Source organism: Ranitomeya variabilis, chromosome 2 (genome assembly GCF_051348905.1).
Source record: "Ranitomeya variabilis isolate aRanVar5 chromosome 2, aRanVar5.hap1, whole genome shotgun sequence".
Taxonomy (NCBI): Eukaryota; Metazoa; Chordata; class Amphibia; order Anura; family Dendrobatidae; genus Ranitomeya; species Ranitomeya variabilis.
This window is the reverse complement of record NC_135233.1, coordinates 200,906,576-200,928,046: the sequence shown is the minus strand read 5'-3', so window position 1 is coordinate 200,928,046 and position 21,471 is coordinate 200,906,576. Positions and strand designations below refer to the sequence as shown.

At 43.4% G+C, this 21,471-nt stretch overlaps 1 protein-coding gene across 2 annotated transcripts in view; it reads left to right on the top strand.

Annotated features, from left to right (window-relative positions):
* Nucleotides 1-21,072, top strand: part of PAPPA (pappalysin 1) — a 421,200-nt gene extending 400,128 nt beyond the window's left edge. For both annotated transcript variants that reach the window (XM_077283454.1, XM_077283453.1), the window contains exon 22: nt 14,093-21,072. In XM_077283454.1, coding sequence (XP_077139569.1) covers nt 14,093-14,197 — 105 coding nt within the window. In that variant the 3' untranslated portion in view covers nt 14,198-21,072. The remainder of the gene's footprint in view (nt 1-14,092) is intronic.
* Nucleotides 21,073-21,471: the final 399 nt, after the last annotated feature.

Below are 21,471 nucleotides of genomic sequence, written 5' to 3'. Positions count from 1 at the left end.
AAAGGACCTAGACACCAAATCCCTGGTGCCAAAAATTCCAGGATGACCTGCCAACGCGGAAGAATGAACCTCCGAAATAACTCTACTGGTCCAGTCATCAGGGACAAACAGTCTACCAGGCGGACAGCGATCAGGCCTATCCACCTGAAACTCCTGCAATGAGCGTCGCAGGTCTGGGGAGACAGCTGACAATATCACCCCATCCTTCAGGATGCCAGTAGGTTCGGAATCACCAGGCGAGTCAGGCTCAAAACTCCTAGAGAGGGCATCCGCCCTCACATTTTTAGAACCAGGCAGATATGAAACCACAAAGTTAAATCGGGAGAAGAATAACGACCAGCGCGCCTGTCTAGGATTCAGACGCCTGGCTGACTCAAGATAAATCAGATTCTTGTGATCAGTCAAGACCACCACCTGGTGTCTAGCACCCTCAAGCCAATGACGCCACTCCTCAAATGCCCACTTCATGGCCAAGAGCTCCCGATTTCCAACATCATAATTTCGCTCAGCGGGTGAAAACTTCCGAGAAAAAAACGCACATGGTCTTCTTACTGAGCAGTCAGGACCTTTCTGCGACAAAACTGCCCCTGCTCCGATCTCGGAAGCATCCACTTCAACCTGGAAAGGGAGCGACACATCAGGCTGGCGCAACACAGGAGCAGAAGAAAAGCGGCGCTTAAGCTCCCGAAAGGCCTCCACAGCCGCAGAGGACCAATTAGCAACATCAGCACCCCTTTTAGTCAAATCAGTCAAAGGTTTAGCAATGGCAGAAAAACCAGCTATGAATCGGCGATAGAAATTAGCAAATCCCAAAAATTTCTGAAGACTCTTCAGAGAAGTAGGTTGTATCCAGTCACAAATAGCCTGAACCTTAGCAGGGTCCATTTCCATAGATGAAGGGGAAAAGATATATCCCAAAAAGGAAATTCTCTGAACCCCAAAAATACACTTTGAGCCCTTCACAAAAAGAAAATTAGCCCGCAAAACCTGAAAAACTCTCCTGACCTGTTGAACATGAGATTCCCAGTCCTCCGAAAAAATCAGAATATCATCCAGATACACAATCATAAATTTATCCAGATATTCACGGAAAATATCGTGCATAAAGGACTGAAAAACGGAAGGGGCATTCGCGAGACCGAAAGGCATTACCAAATACTCAAAATGGCCTTCAGGCGTATTAAATGCGGTCTTCCACTCATCCCTGTTGTGAATTTGCTTTTTGCTCCCTCTAGTGGTTACTAGTTTTTTGGACTCTGGTTTTTCTGTCATCCCTTTTATCCGCACCTGGGTCGTTAGTTAGGGGTGTTGCTATATAAGCTCCCTGGACCTTCAGTTCAATGCCTGGCAACGTAGTTATCAGAGCTAGTCTGCTGTGCTCTTGTCTACTGATCCTGGTTCCAGTTATTTCAGCTAAGTCTGCTTTTTGCTTTTTGCTATTTGTTTTGGTTTTGTATTTTTGTCCAGCTTGTTCCAAATCTATATCCTGACCTTTGCTGGAAGCTCTAGGGGGCTGGTGTTCTCCCCCCGGACCGTTAGACGGTTCGGGGGTTCTTGAATTTCCAGTGTGGATTTTGATAGGGTTTTTGTTGACCATATAAGTTACCTTTTCTTATTTCTGCTATCAGTAAGCGGGCCTCTCTGTGCTAAACCTGGTTCATTTCTGTGTTTGTCATTTCCTCTTACCTCACCGTTATTATTTGTGGGGGGCTTCTATCCAGCTTTGGGGTCCCCTTCTCTGGAGGCAAGAAAGGTCTTTTGTTTTCCTCTACTAGGGGTAGCTAGATTCTCCGGCTGGAGCGTGTCATCTAGAATCAACGTAGGAATGATCCCCGGCTACTTCTAGTGTTGGCGTTAGGAGTAGATATATGGTCAATCCAGTTACCACTGCCCTATGAGCTGGTTTTTTGTACTCTGCAGACTTCCACGTTCCTCTGAGACCCTCGCCATTGGGGTCATAACAGTTTGCCAGGCCAGTATTAAATGTTTAATGCATTGCAGAAGAGGGATTATAAGAAAGAAGATTCAGAGTTTTTTTTTTTTTTTCTTCTTCCCCTTTACCTCAGAGTGGCTATGCTTGCTGCAGACATGAATGTCCAGACCTTGATTACAAGTGTGGACCAGCTGGCTACTCGTGTGCAGGGCATACAAGACTATGTTATCAGAAATCCTAGGTCAGAACCTAAAATACCGATTCCTGAACTGTTTTCCGGAGACAGGTTTAAGTTTAGGAATTTCGTGAATAATTGTAAATTATTTTTGTCCCTGAGACCCTGTTCATCTGGAGACTCTGCTCAGCAAGTAAAAATTGTTATTTCGTTCTTACGGGGCGACCCTCAGGATTGGGCTTTTTCGCTGGCGCCAGGAGATCCGGCATTGGCTGATATTGATGCGTTTTTCCTGGCGCTCGGTTTACTTTATGAGGAACCCAATCTTGAGATTCAGGCAGAAAAGGCCTTGCTGGCTATGTCTCAGGGGCAGGACGAGGCTGAAGTGTATTGCCAAAAATTTCGGAAATGGTCCGTGCTGACACATTGGAACGAGTGTGCACTGGCCGCTAATTTTAGAAATGGCCTTTCTGAAGCCATTAAGAATGTTATGGTGGGTTTTCCCATTCCCACAGGTCTGAATGATACTATGGCTCTGGCTATTCAAATTGACCGGCGGTTGCGGGAGCGCAAAACCGCAAATTCCCTCATGGTGTTGTCTGAACAGACACCTAATTCGGTGCAATGTGATAGATAAACCGCAGTATTGGACACAGGTTACTATGTGCATGACTCCTGAACACCGCGAGGTGATACGTTTCCTGGTTTTACATAAAATGCATGATTTGGTTGTTTTAGGGCTGCCATGGTTACAGACCCATAATCCAGTCCTGGACTGGAAGGCTATGTCAGTCTCAAGTTGGGGCTGTCGGGGTATTCATGGGGATTCCCTGCCTGTGTCTATTGCTTCTTCTACGCCTTCGGAAGTTCCGGAGTATTTGTCTGATTATCAGGATGTCTTCAGTGAGTCTGAGTCCAGTGCACTGCCTCCTCACAGGGACTGTGACTGTGCTATAGATTTGATCCCAGGCAGTAAATTTCCTAAGGGAAGACTGTTTAATCTGTCGGTACCTGAACATACCGCTATGCGTTCATATATCAAGGAGTCTCTGGAGAAAGGACATATTCGTCCGTCTTCTTCCCCTCTTGGTGCGGGATTCTTTTTTGTGGCAAAAAAGGACGGATCTTTGAGGCCTTGTATTGATTATCGGCTTTTAAATAAGATCACTGTCAAATTTCAGTATCCTTTACCGCTGTTGTCTGACTTGTTTGCCCGGATTAAGGGTGCCAAGTGGTTCACCAAGATAGACCTTCGTGGTGCGTACAACCTTGTGCGCATTAAGCAAGGTGATGAATGGAAAACCGCATTCAATACGCCCGAAGGTCATTTTGAGTACTTGGTGATGCCTTTTGGGCTCTCCAATGCGCCTTCGGTTTTTCAGTCCTTTATGCATGACATCTTCCGGAAGTATCTGGATAGATTTTTGATTGTTTATCTGGATGATATTTTGGTTTTTTCTGATAATTGGGATTCGCATGTGGAGCAGGTCAGGTTGGTCTTTAAAATTTTGCGTGAAAATTCTTTGTTTGTCAAGGGCTCAAAGTGTCTCTTTGGTGTACAGAAGGTTCCCTTTTTGGGGTTCATTTTTTCCCCTTCTGCTGTGGAGATGGACCCAGTCAAGGTCCGAGCTATTCTTGATTGGACTCAGCCCTCGTCAGTTAAGAGTCTTCAGAAGTTCTTGGGTTTCGCTAACTTCTACCGTCGTTTTATCGCTAATTTTTCTAGCATTGTGAAACCTTTGACGGATATGACTAAGAAGGGCTCCGATGTAGCCAACTGGGCTCCTGCTGCCGTGGAGGCTTTCCAGGAGTTGAAACGCCGGTTTACTTCGGCGCCTGTTTTGTGCCAGCCCGATGTCTCACTTCCCTTTCAGGTTGAGGTGGATGCTTCAGAGATTGGAGCAGGGGCCGTTTTGTCGCAGAGAGGCCCTGGTTGCTCAGTTATGAAACCTTGTGCCTTTTTCTCTAGGAAGTTTTCGCCTGCCGAGCGAAATTATGATGTGGGCAATCGGGAGTTGTTGGCCATGAAATGGGCATTTGAGGAGTGGCGTCATTGGCTCGAGGGTGCTAAGCATCGTGTGGTGGTCTTGACTGATCACAAAAATCTGATGTATCTCGAGTCTGCTAAACGCCTTAATCCGAGACAGGCCCGCTGGTCATTGTTTTTCTCCCGCTTTGATTTTGTTGTCTCGTATTTACCAGGTTCAAAGAATGTGAAGGCCGATGCTCTTTCTAGGAGCTTTGTGCCTGATGCTCCTGAAGTCGCTGATCCTGTTGGTATTCTTAAAGATGGAGTTATCTTGTCAGCTATTTCTCCGGATCTGCGACGTGTGTTGCAGAGATTTCAGGCGGATAGGCCTGAGTCTTGTCCACCTGACAGACTGTTTGTCCCGGATAAGTGGACCAGCAGAGTCATTTCCGAGGTTCATTCCTCGGTGTTGGCAGGTCACCCGGGAATTTTTGGCACCAGAGATCTGGTGGCCAGGTCCTTTTGGTGGCCTTCTTTGTCAAGGGATGTGCGGTCATTTGTGCAGTCCTGTGGGACTTGTGCTCGAGCTAAGCCTTGCTGTTCTCGTGCCAGCGGTTTGCTCTTGCCCTTGCCTGTCCCGAAGAGACCTTGGACACATATCTCCATGGATTTCATTTCTGATCTTCCGCTATCTCAGGGCATGTCCGTTATCTGGGTGATATGTGATCGCTTCTCAAAGATGGTCCATTTGGTTCCTTTGCCTAAGCTGCCTTCCTCTTCCGATCTGGTTCCTGTGTTTTTCCAGAACGTGGTTCGTTTGCACGGCATCCCTGAGAATATTGTGTCAGACAGAGGATCCCAGTTCGTTTCCAGGTTCTGGCGATCCTTTTGTAGTAGGATGGGCATTGATTTGTCGTTTTCGTCTGCTTTCCATCCTCAGACTAATGGACAGACGGAGCGAACCAATCAGACTTTGGAGGCTTATTTGAGGTGTTTTGTCTCTGCTGATCAGGACGATTGGGTGACATTCTTGCCGTTGGCTGAGTTTGCCCTTAATAATCGGGCTAGTTCCGCCACCTTGGTTTCGCCTTTTTTCTGCAACTCTGGTTTCCATCCTCGCTTTTCTTCGGGTCATGTGGAGCCTTCTGACTGTCCTGGGGTGGATTCTGTGGTGGATAGGTTGCAGCGGATCTGGAATCATGTGGTGGACAACTTGAAGTTGTCACAGGAGAGGGCTCAGCGCTTTGCCAACCGCCGCCGCGGTGTGGGTCCCCGACTACGCGTTGGGGATTTGGTATGGCTTTCTTCCCGCTTTGTTCCTATGAAGGTCTCCTCTCCCAAATTTAAACCTCGTTTTATTGGGCCTTACAAGATATTGGAAATCCTTAATCCTGTATCTTTTCGTCTGGATCTTCCTGTGTCGTTTGCTATTCACAATGTATTTCATAGGTCCTTGTTGCGGCGGTACATTGTGCCTGTAGTTCCTTCTGCTGAGCCTCCCGCTCCGGTGTTGGTTGAGGGCGAGTTGGAGTACGTGGTGGAGAAGATCTTGGATTCTCGCCTCTCCAGGCGGAGGCTTCAGTACCTGGTCAAGTGGAAGGGCTATGGTCAGGAGGATAATTCCTGGGTGGTCGCCTCTGATGTTCATGCGGCCGATTTAGTTCATGCCTTTCATGCCGCTCATCCTGATCGCCCTGGTGGTCGTGGTGAGGGTTCGGTGACCCCTCACTAAGGGGGGGGTACTGTTGTGAATTTGCTTTTTGCTCCCTCTAGTGGTTACTAGTTTTTTGGACTCTGGTTTTTCTGTCATCCCTTTTATCCGCACCTGGGTCGTTAGTTAGGGGTGTTGCTATATAAGCTCCCTGGACCTTCAGTTCAATGCCTGGCAACGTAGTTATCAGAGCTAGTCTGCTGTGCTCTTGTCTACTGATCCTGGTTCCAGTTATTTCAGCTAAGTCTGCTTTTTGCTTTTTGCTATTTGTTTTGGTTTTGTATTTTTGTCCAGCTTGTTCCAAATCTATATCCTGACCTTTGCTGGAAGCTCTAGGGGGCTGGTGTTCTCCCCCCAGACCGTTAGACGGTTCGGGGGTTCTTGAATTTCCAGTGTGGATTTTGATAGGGTTTTTGTTGACCATATAAGTTACCTTTTCTTATTTCTGCTATCAGTAAGCGGGCCTCTCTGTGCTAAACCTGGTTCATTTCTGTGTTTGTCATTTCCTCTTACCTCACCGTTATTATTTGTGGGGGGCTTCTATCCAGCTTTGGGGTCCCCTTCTCTGGAGGCAAGAAAGGTCTTTTGTTTTCCTCTACTAGGGGTAGCTAGATTCTCCGGCTGGAGCGTGTCATCTAGAATCAACGTAGGAATGATCCCCGGCTACTTCTAGTGTTGGCGTTAGGAGTAGATATATGGTCAATCCAGTTACCACTGCCCTATGAGCTGGTTTTTTGTACTCTGCAGACTTCCACGTTCCTCTGAGACCCTCGCCATTGGGGTCATAACACATCCCCCTGCTTAATCCGCACCAAATTATACGCACCACGAAGGTCGATCTTAGTGAACCACTTAGCCCCCTTTATGCGAGCAAACAGATCAGTCAGTAAAGGCAAAGGGTACTGGTATTTAACTGTAATCTTATTCAGAAGTCGATAGTCGATACAAGGTCTCAATGAACCATCCTTTTTACCCACAAAGAAAAAACCTGCCCCTAGTGGAGACAAAGAGGGGCGAATATGACCCTTTTCCAAAGATTCTCTGATATACTCCCGCATAGCAGCATGTTCAGGTACAGACAAATTAAACAAACGACCTTTAGGAAATTTACTACCGGGAATCAACTCAATAGCGCAGTCACACTCTCTGTGAGGAGGGAGAGAATCAATTTTAGGCTCCTGAAAGACATCATGAAAATCTGACAGAAATGCTGGAATCTCAGAGGGAGTAGATGAAGAAATGGGAACCAAAGGAGCATCCCCATGAATTCCCCGACATCCCCAGCTCAACACAGACATTGATCTCCAGTCCAAGACTGGATTATGAATTCGTAACCAAGGTAATCCAAGCACTAAAACATCATGTAAATTGTATAACACAAGGAAACGAATAATCTCCTGATGGTCTGGGGTAAGATGCATAGTCACTTGTGTCCAGTATTGTGGTTTATTGCTAGCCAAAGGTGTAGAATCAATACCCTTTAGGGGTATAGGAACTTCCAGAGGCTCTAAATCAAACCCACAACGCTTGGCAAAGGACCAATCCATGAGACTCAGAGCGGCACCAGAATCCACATAAGCATCCACGGTAACAGATGATAATGTACAAATCAATGTCACGGACAAAATAAATTTAGACTGCAAGGTACCCATAGAAAAAGATTTATCAACCTTTTTATCAACCTTTTTTATACGTTTAGAGCATGCTGATATAACATGAGCTGGATCCCCACAGTAGAAGCACAACCCATTTTTACGCCTGTAATTCTGTCGTTCGCCTCTAGACAGAACACTATCACATTGCATATGCTCTGGTGCCTTTTCAGAGGTCACCGCCAAATGGTGCACAGGTTTTTGCTCAGAAGATACCGCCAAATGGTGCACAGGTTTGCGCTCCCGTAAACGCCGATCAATCTGGATAGCCAATTTCATGGCATCATTCAGACCTGTAGGCACAGGGAACCCCACCATGACATCCTTCACGGCATCAGAGAGACCCTCTCTGAAATTCGCTGCTAGAGCGCACTCATTCCATTCAGTAAGCACCGACCATTTACGAAATTTTTGGCAGTATATCTCAGCTTCGTCTTGCCCTTGGGAAAGAGCTATTAAAGCCTTCTCAGCCAAAATCTCTAAATTAGGTTCTTCATAAAGCAACCCCAAAGCCAGAAAAAACGCATCCACATTTAGCAACGCAGGATCCCCTGGCGACAATGCAAATGCCCAATTTTGTGGGTCACCCCGCAGTAGAGAAATAACAATTTTAACCTGTTGTGCAGGATCACCAGCGGAGTGAGATCTCAGAGACAAAAACAAATTGCAATTCTCTTTGAAATTCAAAAAACGGGATCTGTCTCCGGTAAAATATTCAGGCATAGGGATCTTAGGTTCAGACATTGGAGCACGTATAACAAAATCTTGTAAGTTCTGAACTTTTGTAGCAAGGTTATTCAAACCTGCAACCAAACTCTGTGGATCCATGATTCAAACAGGTGTAACCAAAGCCATTCAGAGATTAAGAGGAGAGGAAAAAAAAAAAAAAAAAGGCTGAAGACTGCAGTTTAAGCAAGAAGTACAAATGAGCAAACTAAGAAGCAATTTCAAACACAATAGAGGAGGGAAAAAAAACTTTTCTAATCCTTTCCTGCTTTAGTGCATGGTTTTAACACATGGCCGGCCAAACTGTCATGATTTCCCAATGGCAGGGAAATAAAAAATAACAAAACGGACTAGCTCTCGGGTGATGGAAACTAAAGTTGACCGTGACCTGAACCTGACACAACACTTGAAGCAGCCAGGGAGTGTTCCTACGATGCCCTAGACACCACGCGCCAGCCGGAGATCTAACTACCCCTATCAGAGGAATATACAGGCCTGTCTTACCTCCAGAGGAGTACCCCAAAAGGAGATAGCAGCCCCCCACAGATATTGACGGTGAGTTAAGAGGAAATGACATACGTAGGATGAACAGCAGGTTTAGCACAGAGAGGTCCGCTTTCTAGATAGCAGAAGGATAGGAAAGTGTTACTTCACGGTCAACTTAAAACTCTACACAAAACACCATCCTGAAATTACTTTAAAACTCCAGTGATAACTCATGCCACTGGAGTGGCAATTTCAGTCCACAAGAGCTTCCAGCTGCAGATAGTCACATTACTGCACGCTGGACAAGAAGATAGCATAAACTCAAAACAAATTCAACTTAGCTGAACAGGAACTTGAGGCAGGAGAATGCAACAGAATGCTACTGATACATTGTTGGCCGGCATAGGACTAACAGCCAAGCAGCCTTAAATAGGAAACTCCCCTAATGGGTGGCAACAGGTGAGCAGCGATAGCAGAAAGCACACAAGTGGCACTACCATCAAACACCACCGGGGGAGCCCACAAACAGAATTCACAACAGAGATCTGTGTGTCGTCAGCATAGAGATGATACTGAAAACCGTGAGATTCTATGAGCTGTCCCAGGCCAAAAGTGTAAATGGAGAAGAGCAGGGGCCCTAGCACTGAACCTTGCGGGATTCCGACAGATAGGGGGCGAGGTGAGGAGGTGGTGTGTGAATGGAAGACGCTGAATGTTTGGTCAGTTAGGTATGAGGAGATCCAGGATAGGGCAAAGTCTGTGATGCCAAGGGATGAGAGGGTCTGTAGTAATATGGAATGGTCCACTGTATCAAAGGCAGAGGACAGGTCCAGGAGGAGAAGGATAGAGTAGTGTCGCTTGCTCTTGGCGGTTAATAGGTCATTGCTGACTTTAGTTAGGACAGTTTCAGTGGAGTGGTATGACCGGAAGCCTGATTGTAAGTGGTCGAAGAGGGAGCAGGAAGATAGATGGGAGGACAGTCCAAGATGGATGTGTTGATCCAGTAGTTTTGAGGCATAGGGGAGAAGTGATATAGGGCGATAGCTAGATACAGAGGATGGGTGTTGTGAATTTGCTTTTTGCTCCCTCTAGTGGTTACTAGTTTTTTGGACTCTGGTTTCTCTGTCATTCCTTTTATCCGCACCTGGGTCGTTAGTTAGGGGTGTAGCTATATAAGCTCCCTGGACCTTCAGTTCAATGCCTGGCAACGTAGTTATCAGAGCTAGTCTGCTGTGCTCTTGTCTACTGATCCTGGTTCCAGTTATATCAGCTAAGTCTGCTTTTTGCTTTTTGTTATTTGTTTTGGTTTTGTATTTTTGTCCAGCTTGTTCCTAATCTATATCCTGACCTTTGCTGGAAGCTCTAGGGGGCTGGTGTTCTCCCCCCGGACCGTTAGACGGTTCGGGGGTTCTTGAATTTCCAGTGTGGATTTTGATAGGGTTTTTGTTGACCATATAAGTTACCTTTTCTTATTTCTGCTATCAGTAAGCGGGCCTCTCTGTGCTAAACCTGGTTCATTTCTGTGTTTGTCATTTCCTCTTACCTCACCGTTATTATTTGTGGGGGGCTTCTATCCAGCTTTGGGGTCCCCTTCTCTGGAGGCAAGAAAGGTCTTTTGTTTTCCTCTACTAGGGGTAGCTAGATTCTCCGGCTGGAGCGTGTCATCTAGAATCAACGTAGGAATGATCCCCGGCTACTTCTAGTGTTGGCGTTAGGAGTAGATATACAGTCAATCCAGTTACCACTGCCCTATGAGCTGGTTTTTTGTACTCTGCAGACTTCCACGTTCCTCTGAGACCCTCGCCATTGGGGTCATAACAATGGGTCAAGAGAAGGCTTTTTGAGGATAGGTGTGATTGAGGCATGTTTAAAGCTTGAGGGGAAAACACTAGTTGTTAGTGATAGGTTGAAGAGATGGGTTAGAGTTGGGATGAAGACTGTGGCGAGGTTTGGGATGAAGTGGGAAGGGATCGGGTCAAGTGCACAGGTGGTGAGATGCGATCTTGAGAGTAGAGTGGAGAATAGTGTTGAGCGATACCTTCCGATGTGCAAAGGTATCGGTATCGGATTGGATCGGCCGATACCCATTAAGTATCGGATATCGCCGATACCGATACCCGATACCAATGCATATCAAAAGGACACAAAATATCGGAATGGTTTTCAGGGTCTGAAGGAGAGGAAACTCTCCTTCAGGCCCTGGGATCCATATTCATGTATAAAATAAAGAATAAAAATAAAAAATATTGATATACTCACCCCTCGGACGGCCCCTGGCTCTCACCGGTCCAAGCGTCTGCCTCCGTTCCTAAGAATGCAGAGTGAAGGACCTTCGATGACGTCGCGGCTTGTGATTGGTCGCGTGACCGCTCATGTGACCGCTCACGCGACCAATCACAAGCCGCGACGTCATCGCAGGTCCTAAACTCACTGCATTCTTAGGAACGGAGGCTGCCGGTTACACCGCTAAGGTCCAGGCTACGCCGGAGGGGTGAGTATATCCATATTTTTTATTCTTTATTTTTTACATGACTATGGATCCCAGGGCCTGAAGGAGAGTCTCCTCTCCTCTCCTCCAGACCCTGGGAACCATACACTGGGAACTTCCGATTCCGATTTCCGATATCACAAAAATATCGGAACTCGGTATCGGAATTCCGATACCGCAAATATCGGCCGATACCCGATACTTGCGGTATCGGAATGCTCAACACTAGTGGAGAATCGATTTTCTGTAATGGTGGAGAAGTTGGTTTTGGAGGTGGAGGGCTGGGTAGTTGGGAGGACGGGCTCTGGGGGTTGTCGACTAAAACTGTCTCTGATGTTCTCAATCTTCTGCTTGAAAAATGAGGCAAAGTCTTCAGCTGAGATGAGTGGGGAGGGAGGAGGTGCTGGGGGATGGAGTAGAGAGTTGAAGGTGTTGAATAACTGTTTTGGGTTGTGAGACAGGGAGGATATGAGAAATGAGAAGTATGTTTGTTTAGCTGTGGCGAGTGTGGTCTTGAAAGTAGTGAGGGACTGTTTGAATGTGATAAAGTGCTCGTTGGAGTGGGATTTTTTCCATCTCCGCTCTGCAGCCCTGGAAGCTCGCCTTAGTTCTTTGGTCAGGCTGATGTGCCAGGGCTGTCTGTTGATTTTGCGAGCTTTGGTATGTGTGAGAGGGGCAAGAGATTCCAAAGCTGCAGCTATTGTGGTGTTATATAGAGCGGCAGCGTCATCCGCATTGTGTAGGGAACTTATGTCTGTGAGAGGGAGGAGGGATTCAGAGAGTGAATGTAGATCAAGGTGTTTATGATTTCTGCGAGGGTGTGCAAGTTTGTGGGGTGGGAATTGTAGACAAGGAGTGGAGAGGGAAGAGAATGTGAGTAGATTGTGGTCAGAAAGAGGAGGGAGGAGAGGCGGGTGAAGATGAGGTCCAATGTGTGACCATCTTTGTGCGTGGCTGCAGAAGACCATTGAGTGAGGCCGAAGGAGAAAGTGAGAGATAGAAGTTTAGTGGCAGCTGAGAGGGAAGTGTCAATGGGGATGTTGAAGTCACCCATGATGATAGTGGGGATGTCCGCAGAAAGGAAATGAAGTAGCCAGGTGGTGAAGTGGTCAAAGAAGATGGTGGCTGGCCCTGGGGGGCAGTAAATGACAGCCAGTTGGAGGATGGTGGGGGCATAGATGCGCACAGAGTGCACCTCAAAGGAAGGGAGGGTAACAGTGGGTGGCAGTGGGATTGGGGTGAAGGAGCAGTTATCTGACAGGAGAAAACCAACTCCTCCGCCATGCTTGCTGCTGGGGTGGGGTGTGAGAGAAAGGTGGAAGCCACCATAGGAAAGTGCAGCAGGAGAGGCTGTGTGAGAAGGGGTGAGCCAGGTTTCGGTGATGGCAAGGAAGGAAAGTTTGGTAGTAACAAAAAGATCGTGGATGTAGCTTGTTACAGACAGAGCGAGCGTTCCACAGAGCTCCTATTAGTGGGACTGGGGAAGTGGGGGCTGGGCAAATGGGTATAAGGTTAGAGAGGTTACGGAAATTTGTGATAGAGCGTGGATGGGAGGTAGAACTGACTGTGGGGATGTGGTGAGGGGACCAGGATTTGGAGATATATCACCAGCAGTGAGAAGGAGCAGAGAAAGTGTTAGCAGGTGGGAGCAGGAGAGGGCATTAGGTGGCTGTCTGTGCTTGGAGACAGAGGATTGTATGTTGAGGAACAGTTCTGAGGAGGAGGTGAGATTTATGGGGAGGATTGAAGAGGAGATGAACAATTCTTTACTAGGAGTAGGGATTAGGGGAGTTTGCAGAAAGTGAAGGATTATAGGGGTGAGAGTGACAACAAACAGAAACATTGTTTACAGTGACTGGCCAGTTACCTTCAGTTCCCTTCTGGTTCAATTCTGGTTTTAATTCTAAAATTAATCTTCACACTTGATAACTTCCATACTTGAAAATACCCCTGTAAGCATTCATGGTATATCCACTGGATAAGCCATACATAACTGATGAGCAAACATGCTCGGATGAGGTGTTATCCGAGTATGTTCATTTGCTGAGTGTCTTCGGCGGGCTCGAAAAATATGTTCAAGTTCTCGCTGCTGCATGTATTGTGGCTATTCAACACATGCAATCCCGACAAACAGGCAATCCCTGTATGTGTTGTGGTTGTTGAACAGAAGCGAGACAGCCCCAAGAACTTGAACATATTTTTCAAGCACGCCAGACACACTCAGTTAGCACCCAAGCATGCTTGGATAACTCCTTATCTGAGCACGTTAACTTATTACTACTCATAAGTTTAGGTTCCATACATGGTCATTTGACTCCCTTGTACACTGATTTCTGGTCACTTCAGTGTCCACAAAGTTTGATGAAATAATGGTTGCACTAGCAAACAGCACTCTATGGGAGTTATTGAAAGAGTCGAACAAGCCAAAGTGCTTGTTCGACTCTTTCATAATTCCACTACATTTATCAAGAAGAAAAGAAACCAAACTCCAGATTTTGTTTGCAGCTATAAATATGAGCATTATTCAGGTCATCAAAGTTTCTAACATCATTGTAGCTTTATAATATTTTAAACCTTTGAAGGTCCTACTTTAGCTTCTTCACGTAGTTCAAAGGCAGAATGGAGACTCATGTGTCATGAATTTCAACTTTGACACTATAACTGCTTACGGAGCATGAAGCAGGACGTTAACAGGTCCAAAATGTGTAGCTACAGTGCCATTTCAAACCCTCGTGACCTTAGTAAAGCTCATTTCTTTAATCGCATCTGAAGTGCAGTTCATTCTGTTCTTGATTGTTGCTTTTGGATGATCCCTTAGCAATTACGCTTCCATTAAAGCAAGTCTACAGTTCGTTACAATACTACGCGGCATTGTTGTGCAGTTGAACATTACAGATCTCGTGCTTTCCTTTTTTCCTATTGATTAACCTTTGTATGTCCTATTCTTGACAGGTAATTCCGTTTCCTGCTGGCTGTGATATACAGGAGAAGTGCGCATGCCTGGACCCCAATGCAAAGGAAAACAATCCAAATACTCAAAGTCCAAACCATGGATAGTATTCTGTCCAGTTCGTATGACCACAACTGATGGCAGACTGGAAAACACATCACATTCCCTCTGTTATTTTTATATTAGCTGCTGAACTGGATTACATTTCTCCATAAGAAACCATCGCATCCTGACCAGTCTGACATTTTTCTATATAAATGAAGAGCTGCGATTGATGCATTATGATTAAAATGCCATAAAGAACAAACACAGAAATCATAGTGTTAAGCTGTGGTAAGGCCAGAAGAAGACAAAAAAAAGAAAACAAGCCATAAACACATTGATTTTTGGACAGCTAGACTGGACATTTCAGTCCTCCTTTTCCCATGCAGATGGTAGACTGTGAAGATTCGAAGGCGAAACGGGAGCGACAGATGAAACTAGATGATGTTTAGGTTTGCAGTTGATGCAAGCTTTAGAGTTTCTTCATCAAACCTTGAGCTGTGCACTTTTCTAGTTGGAAGGTCTGTTAGGGATGACATCTATCTGCCTTATAACAGACATACATCATTTATCCCTTTGCCACCAACACCCAACACTAGTTATTTGAGCATAACTGTTGCTGCTATTCCTGCTGCTATGTCCCATACAGCCATTCTCCTTACTGTGTCAGGTCAAGTTGAAATCAACCGAAACAACCAGTCTGCCTTAAATTTCGTCTTTAGCCTGCCATGACACCCTCAGGCCTCATCCTTACAAATAATTGACAGGGACCAAATGATCAGCTACTTTGAGATGGGTTAGAACCTCCTGGAAATGTCTACCCTGAAGATGTTTGTAGGTGTAGGGTCAATGCTAGGTTGACAGTGGAAATCTCCGAACAGCTGCTCATTACTAAACTTGGGTTGTAGATGGTCTCTAAAATTAAGTGGGTTTTTATCAGTATTATGTTTAGGTTGAATCCATGAAGAGTTTGGTTTCTTTTTTGATTTCTTCTTTCCTAGAGAACACTGCCCTTACTCATTTCTTGGAGGTTTTATTTTTCATGCTTTTGTTTTATATCAGCATGTTTACTTTTTTTTACTGTCTTTTTTGTTAATTACATGTGCTAGCTATTATCATTTTACAGTAAGTCAATACATTTGCTTCGTGAAATCTAAAACATGTACATCGGGAGCTCATAACTCTTGAGTAGACCAGTGGTGGATAAGGCTGGGATTACAACCGTGTATTTTGTTTCTTTTTTGTTTTTTTATGTTTTATAATAGCCCGAACAGTGCTGTTATGAAATAGTATCGGAGGGCCAGTTTATCACGATGATGCTTACTGTATGCTGCTGAGAAGTCTCCGTTGAGTTTGGGGTACAAGTCATTTTTTGAGCTGCTGCTGAACGATGAGCGTCCATTTGTTAAAGCACTGTGTAGGCAAGAAACATGTTCTGAGGTCTTGTGGCAAAAGAGATAGGATTGTCCTGGTTCAAGATCTATTTAAGATGGCAGCTTTTTACCTCTTCAATCCCTGAAGGATTAGGGCATTCCCTGAGGGTGTTTTCAGAGCAGGTTTCAGCTACCTCCTTTCTGGTTTCAATTTCACTAGCTTGAACTGTCAAATTTGTTTAGTTCTTTTTTTTCCCTGTGTTTAGAAGAAAAAAAAAGCAAAAGAAAAAAATATTACATTTTTGCAACTCTATTTTTTAACTGCATGGTCAAAAAATAAGATGCAAAGTATATGTTTTTAAAGGGACGTAATGTAGGTAGTTGCAAAGCAGAGAGCTATCCCCACCCTGCCTGCGTGGTGATGGCTAAGAGCATGTTTATTGATCTTGTGTATCTTTCCCAGTGGGTGAGGTTCATTTTTGTTATAAAATGTTATATGTACTTTTTTGCTTTTTTTGAACCAGTAATCTACTAAACTCCAGTTACTGGTCTCCACCTCAATAATTGATATTCTTTATGGCTGCTGCTAGCATTGCCTAGAACATGCTTTATTGGACCATTCTAAACACACTACTATAACCTGATATGCCATATTGAACAATGTATGTAAATATATATATGTAATAGCAGTCAAAAGTTCGGACATACCTGTTCATGCGCTGGTTTTCCTTCTTCTTTTTGGAATGTGCACATTGAACATTCAGACTGAAGCAGCAAGACTACAAATGGGCATATATGGAAAAAGCAGTAAAGAAAACTGTGTGAAATAAACCAGAATATGTGTTAAACATTTAATTCCTCAAATTTCCCACCTTTAACTCTGAAGACAGTTTTGCACACCCTTGGCATTCTCTCAAGCAGCAGCATCAGGTAATTACCTGGAATGCCCTTCCTACAGCCCAAAGATGTTTCCAGAGGTGTTGAGCAATTGTTGTCAGCTTTGCCTTCACTTTGTGGTCCAACTCATTCCAAACCAACTCTATTGGTTTGAGGTTAGGTGACTGTGAAGGCCGTATCGTCTGATGCATCATTCTATCCTTATCCGTCTTGGTCATGTAGCCCTTACATAGCTTGGAGGTGTACTTTCTGTAATTAACCAGTCGCAACATTTTTTTTGGGCCAATAAATGCAAGTCCAACAAGCTGTTGTTACAGAAAGTTGTGGCCATGCTGGGTATGTGTACCTTGCATGCGAAATAAATCATCAACAGTGTCACCAGCAAAGCAAAATCATAATATCACTCATCTCCTTCCATACTTCAACGTTGGGATGACCCATTTAGAAACCATTTGCTTACCTTTTCTGCATTTCACAAAGACATAGTAACTCTGATGAACTTTTCCTCTTCAGCAGAAGAAATTTTTGGACTACCTTTTCCTGGGGCTATCCTCATTAGAGCCAAATTGATCATAATGATTGATGGTTTCCATGACTGCACTTGAGGATACCATCAAGATTCTGTCAATTTTCTGGACTAATTCACTATCATGTCTTAAAGAAATGATGGACTATCATGTCTCTTTACTTAGTTGAGTTATACTTGCCCTAGTCTGGCTTAAAGTAGTTGAGTAATAGAGCTCAGTACTGTATGGAGCTGTGTACCAACACTGCCTCTGTAAAACACAACTGATTGTCACAAACATTTTCTGAAGGCCGGTGATGCTATAAATGAACTTCAGACGAAGCATGTCGGTTCATTGGAAGCTGTTACAGGTGACATCTTGATTAAGTTGTTTTAGAGAATGCATATGCAGTATAAAGCTGTCATTAGAGTAAAAGGAGGGTCATTTGAGGAATCTAAGGTTTAATAAGTATTTTGGTTGGTTTCAAATGTTCATGGTTGTGCAACTTTCAGTGTGAATCTAAAATGTGCACATTCCTATAAGAAGAAGGAAAATCATTGCATGAACAGATGTGTCCAAATTTTTGACTGGCATTGTATATATATATATATATGTGTGTGTGTGTGTGTGTGTGTGTGTGTGTGTGTGTATGTATGTTTGCATTAGCTCCATCTCACATCTAATAACAAAGGAGTGAACATTTCAAATGAACACAGGAGTAATATGAATGGATGAGCAAACAAACCTCGAGAATCAACAGGTAGAAGCTGGTTATATGGTTGAGAATACCAGTTAATAAGAACTAACAAAAAATTAAAATACCTGCATTGATAAAGGGGTTGTCTTATGAAAACAGACCTTTCCATATGCCTACCCAGGACACCCCTTTTACTACTAAGAGCAACGAGAACATTTTAAAAATTGTCTCTCGCTCTACTGGACTTTGCCCATCTTTGTCTTGCAGGGTTGTCTACCTATTTGAGAGATAGACCCATGGACATCTGTTGATAGTAACTACTAGATAATGTAAAATGTAGAAATATTATCAATTTATAAAGGGATTTTATACAACTGCAAGACAAAATACAGTAACAAGTTATTCTTGATATTCATAGTTTCTGTGCAACCCCAGGCCTTACTCTAAATAGGTCCATCATTCAGTTACCATTACAGACCTCCAAATACCCCTCCTCCTTTTATACAGCCAAAGAGTTGAAAATCTTGCTGACGTCGATCACCATCGACGTCTATCATGCTTCTATTAACTTCAGCTTTGAAGCAATAAAAGTTTGTGTGTCTCGAAAACACAGTCTGTAGGTCTCAATTTATGAAGGTGTATCAGCTAGTAGCGTTCATGTGATACAGAATTAGGCATATCTTAATCAAGCATGCCCCTTATGAATATTGGGGTTTGAAATGCCAATCTTAAAGAATTGCGGGCATATTTACCAAAACAAAAAAAAGTCATTCCATCTTAATACTTTGAACTAATCTACATTGCTGTCTCTATTCAATGGAAATCATGCATTTTGGTTTAAGAAGAGACCCTTATTTTTATACATCTGTTCATGGTTATCTAGAATTCATAGATTCATTGTCGTTCCCCATTTTACAATTTACGTTATTTATCTGATACTGATTTCAAGTTACAGAGTTATTGCAGTCCAGAGCTGCATTCACAATTCTGCCGGTTGCAACTGTCAATAGTCACATCAGTTCATCAGTAAATAATATTTTCTTTGGAATCTACAGCAGTATAAGGTTTAGGAGAACTGGAAGATCTGTGTGCAGGAGTAAATATTGTGACAAAAGGGCCATCGTACATCTATGTGTTAATGACAAAATTCAAGTGTAAATCGCTTTGAAAAGTTATAGTTTTTTTGCGCAATGCAGAGTTGTGGAAAAAATTAGCGACTTTTGGTGTTTTCATGCCAGGTTTTCCCACCTAGACCAAAATAGGTAACACCACAGCTCTTCTAATTCATGTTGAACTGTGGCATTTCTTACACCAGATAACTTAAGTCACCCACCATAAGCGCACACCATAATTAATGAATCAGGAGCATCTGACTCCAGGACTCCTCCTTATCAAGACTGGCATGAAAATCACCGGTTGTGATAAATCCAGGCCATAGAGTTAGATGCTATACCTTGTTCCATGAGGTGCTCATTGTTGGACATATTCTCATTAAAGAGAATCTGTCAGCAGGATTTCACCCCCAAACTATTTACATGCACTTGTAGCTCTATAAAGCAGTCCAGCAATACCTTTACATGGCCGGTCCATTCCTCCATTACTGAGAAATCAGGGTTTTCATTTATATGCAAATGAGGCTGAAGGACTATTGCAGATCTGAAATCTCTGTCAAGGCAGCTTTATTCCCCTCCTAGTGCCACTCCTTCTGCTTGTCTAACAGCCTTTATATGGAGATGGGTGGGGAATAGAGCTGGAGTGAAAGAAGCATTAGCTATACCTTATCCACTTACATATAAATTCAAACCTTGCTTTCTCAGTAGTGGAGGAACACACTGACCATATAAAGGTATTGCTCAACTTGTCTTTATATGGAGATGACACTGGGTGGGGAATAGAGCTGGAGTGACAGAAGCTTTAGCTCTACCTTAGCCATTTACATATAAATTCAAACCTTGATTTCTCAGGAACAGAGGAACGGACAGGCCATGTAAAGGTATTGCTGGACTTGCCTTTGAAAAAGCTACAAAGAGTGGAAATCCTGCTGACAGATTCCTTTTAATATGCCATTTGATAGGACACGTCTTTGCATGAAATCGAATACATTGTTTGAGAACTGTAAGAGTAGAGTTCACCCAGGTAAACATGGACGGCACGAGTCTACTAGACGAAAGCTGCCGTTCTTTACTTTGGCCTGTAGAGTGTTGGTCCTGAGCCAAGATGCTGCCCTATGATGAACCCTTGACTTCCTAGGGCATATACACAAAGATTGTCCCAAATGGTGAACCAAAGCAGGAGAAGCTGGAAGTTTGAGAGTAGGCCACGTAGACCGAAGGGGTGGTCAGAATAATGAAACCTTAATCTAGCTTTGATGGCAGGCCAATTCTAGTTGACACCAGCAGATGGTAAATCATATTCACTACATGAAGAACTTTATGAAATGACCTGCGATAAGAGTAGTATATATGTGTGAGCGTGCGTGCATGAGTGTAAGGATGACCTTGTGTAAGTAACCAGGCCCGCTCTCTGTATATTACATGCTAAGGCTCCGTATCCAAACTGTGATCTCCTCAGAAGAAATGAAATATACGTCAATTATGGAAACTGCTCTTCCTTATTTATGTCTTTGAATGAAACATTTATTTGTGATGTTATAAAATCAGTTAAACGTCTTTTTTGATCACGAACAAAAACTGAAGTACCGAACTCCTCTTGAGAACCTGTCTCCATAACCTACTGTAGTTGTAACCTTCACCCCTCTCCTTCCTCATCCTCTCCCATCCACACCTCATGTGTACTTGTGCTGCTCCGTATTGTCGTATTTTAGAATAATTTGTTTTTAAATGTTCGAGAAGAAAAAATATAACTGAAAACCTTCAAGCAATATATAAAGATGTAAATAGTAGAGCTTATTTATTAAGAATGTCATACATTTAATTTATATCTACACAATGTTATTTTTAAGTTATTTTTACTTCCTTCAATACAGTTTTTAAATATTATTTTGTCATTATGTCATGAGATTTTTTTTTCATTACTCACATACTGGACACAGGTCAAAATTTAAAAAAAATGTTAAAAAAAAATCATATTTTTTTGTTCAAATACTCTGTATTGTAATGTATATTACTTTGTAATTCTATTATTTAACTATTTAGATTACCTAATTGTTACGAGAGGTAAAGGTTTTATGGAATGATCCATGGTTTTTATTTTGTTTTTTTTTTGTTTTGTTTTGTTTTTTCCATTATAATGGTGTTAAACTTTGGCAGATTTACAAGACAATCTCCCACCAATAGCTTTCAGATTAGTATCTGCTCATATGCAATGTGGCATTGCATGGTAAAGCTAACATTTGGAGTCAGCCATTAGTGTATGATACTTCATTTACATGCAATGCTGATATGTTCTTAAAGGGACACTACCACCAAAAATAATATAAATAAAGTTATGTTTATTAATTTCATGACTTTCAATTTAGAGTGTACGTTTATGTCGAGGCGCCTTCATTTCTTGTTACATTTCACAAAGATCTTGTGTCAAGTGTCGCAGTCAAAACACACACAAGGCTAAGTTCACGTGATGTGTTCTTTTGCGTTTGTCTCCACATTTTCAGTTATGAAATGGGTCTTTTACTAAACAGGTACTAAGAGGAGGAAATACGGATCTGCGACATAAAACACACATCAACAAAATGTTGTTGGTTTGCACAGGTAGCTGCACACAGGAGATGATTGTTGGATGAACATCTAATGGGTCATAGGATGGCCCAACTTTTCTGGACAGTGATGCTGGCATTTTAATTCTTACTGCTACAATTGGAGGTGTCTGGCAATAGCCACCATACAGCAATATTGTCTACAACTGTC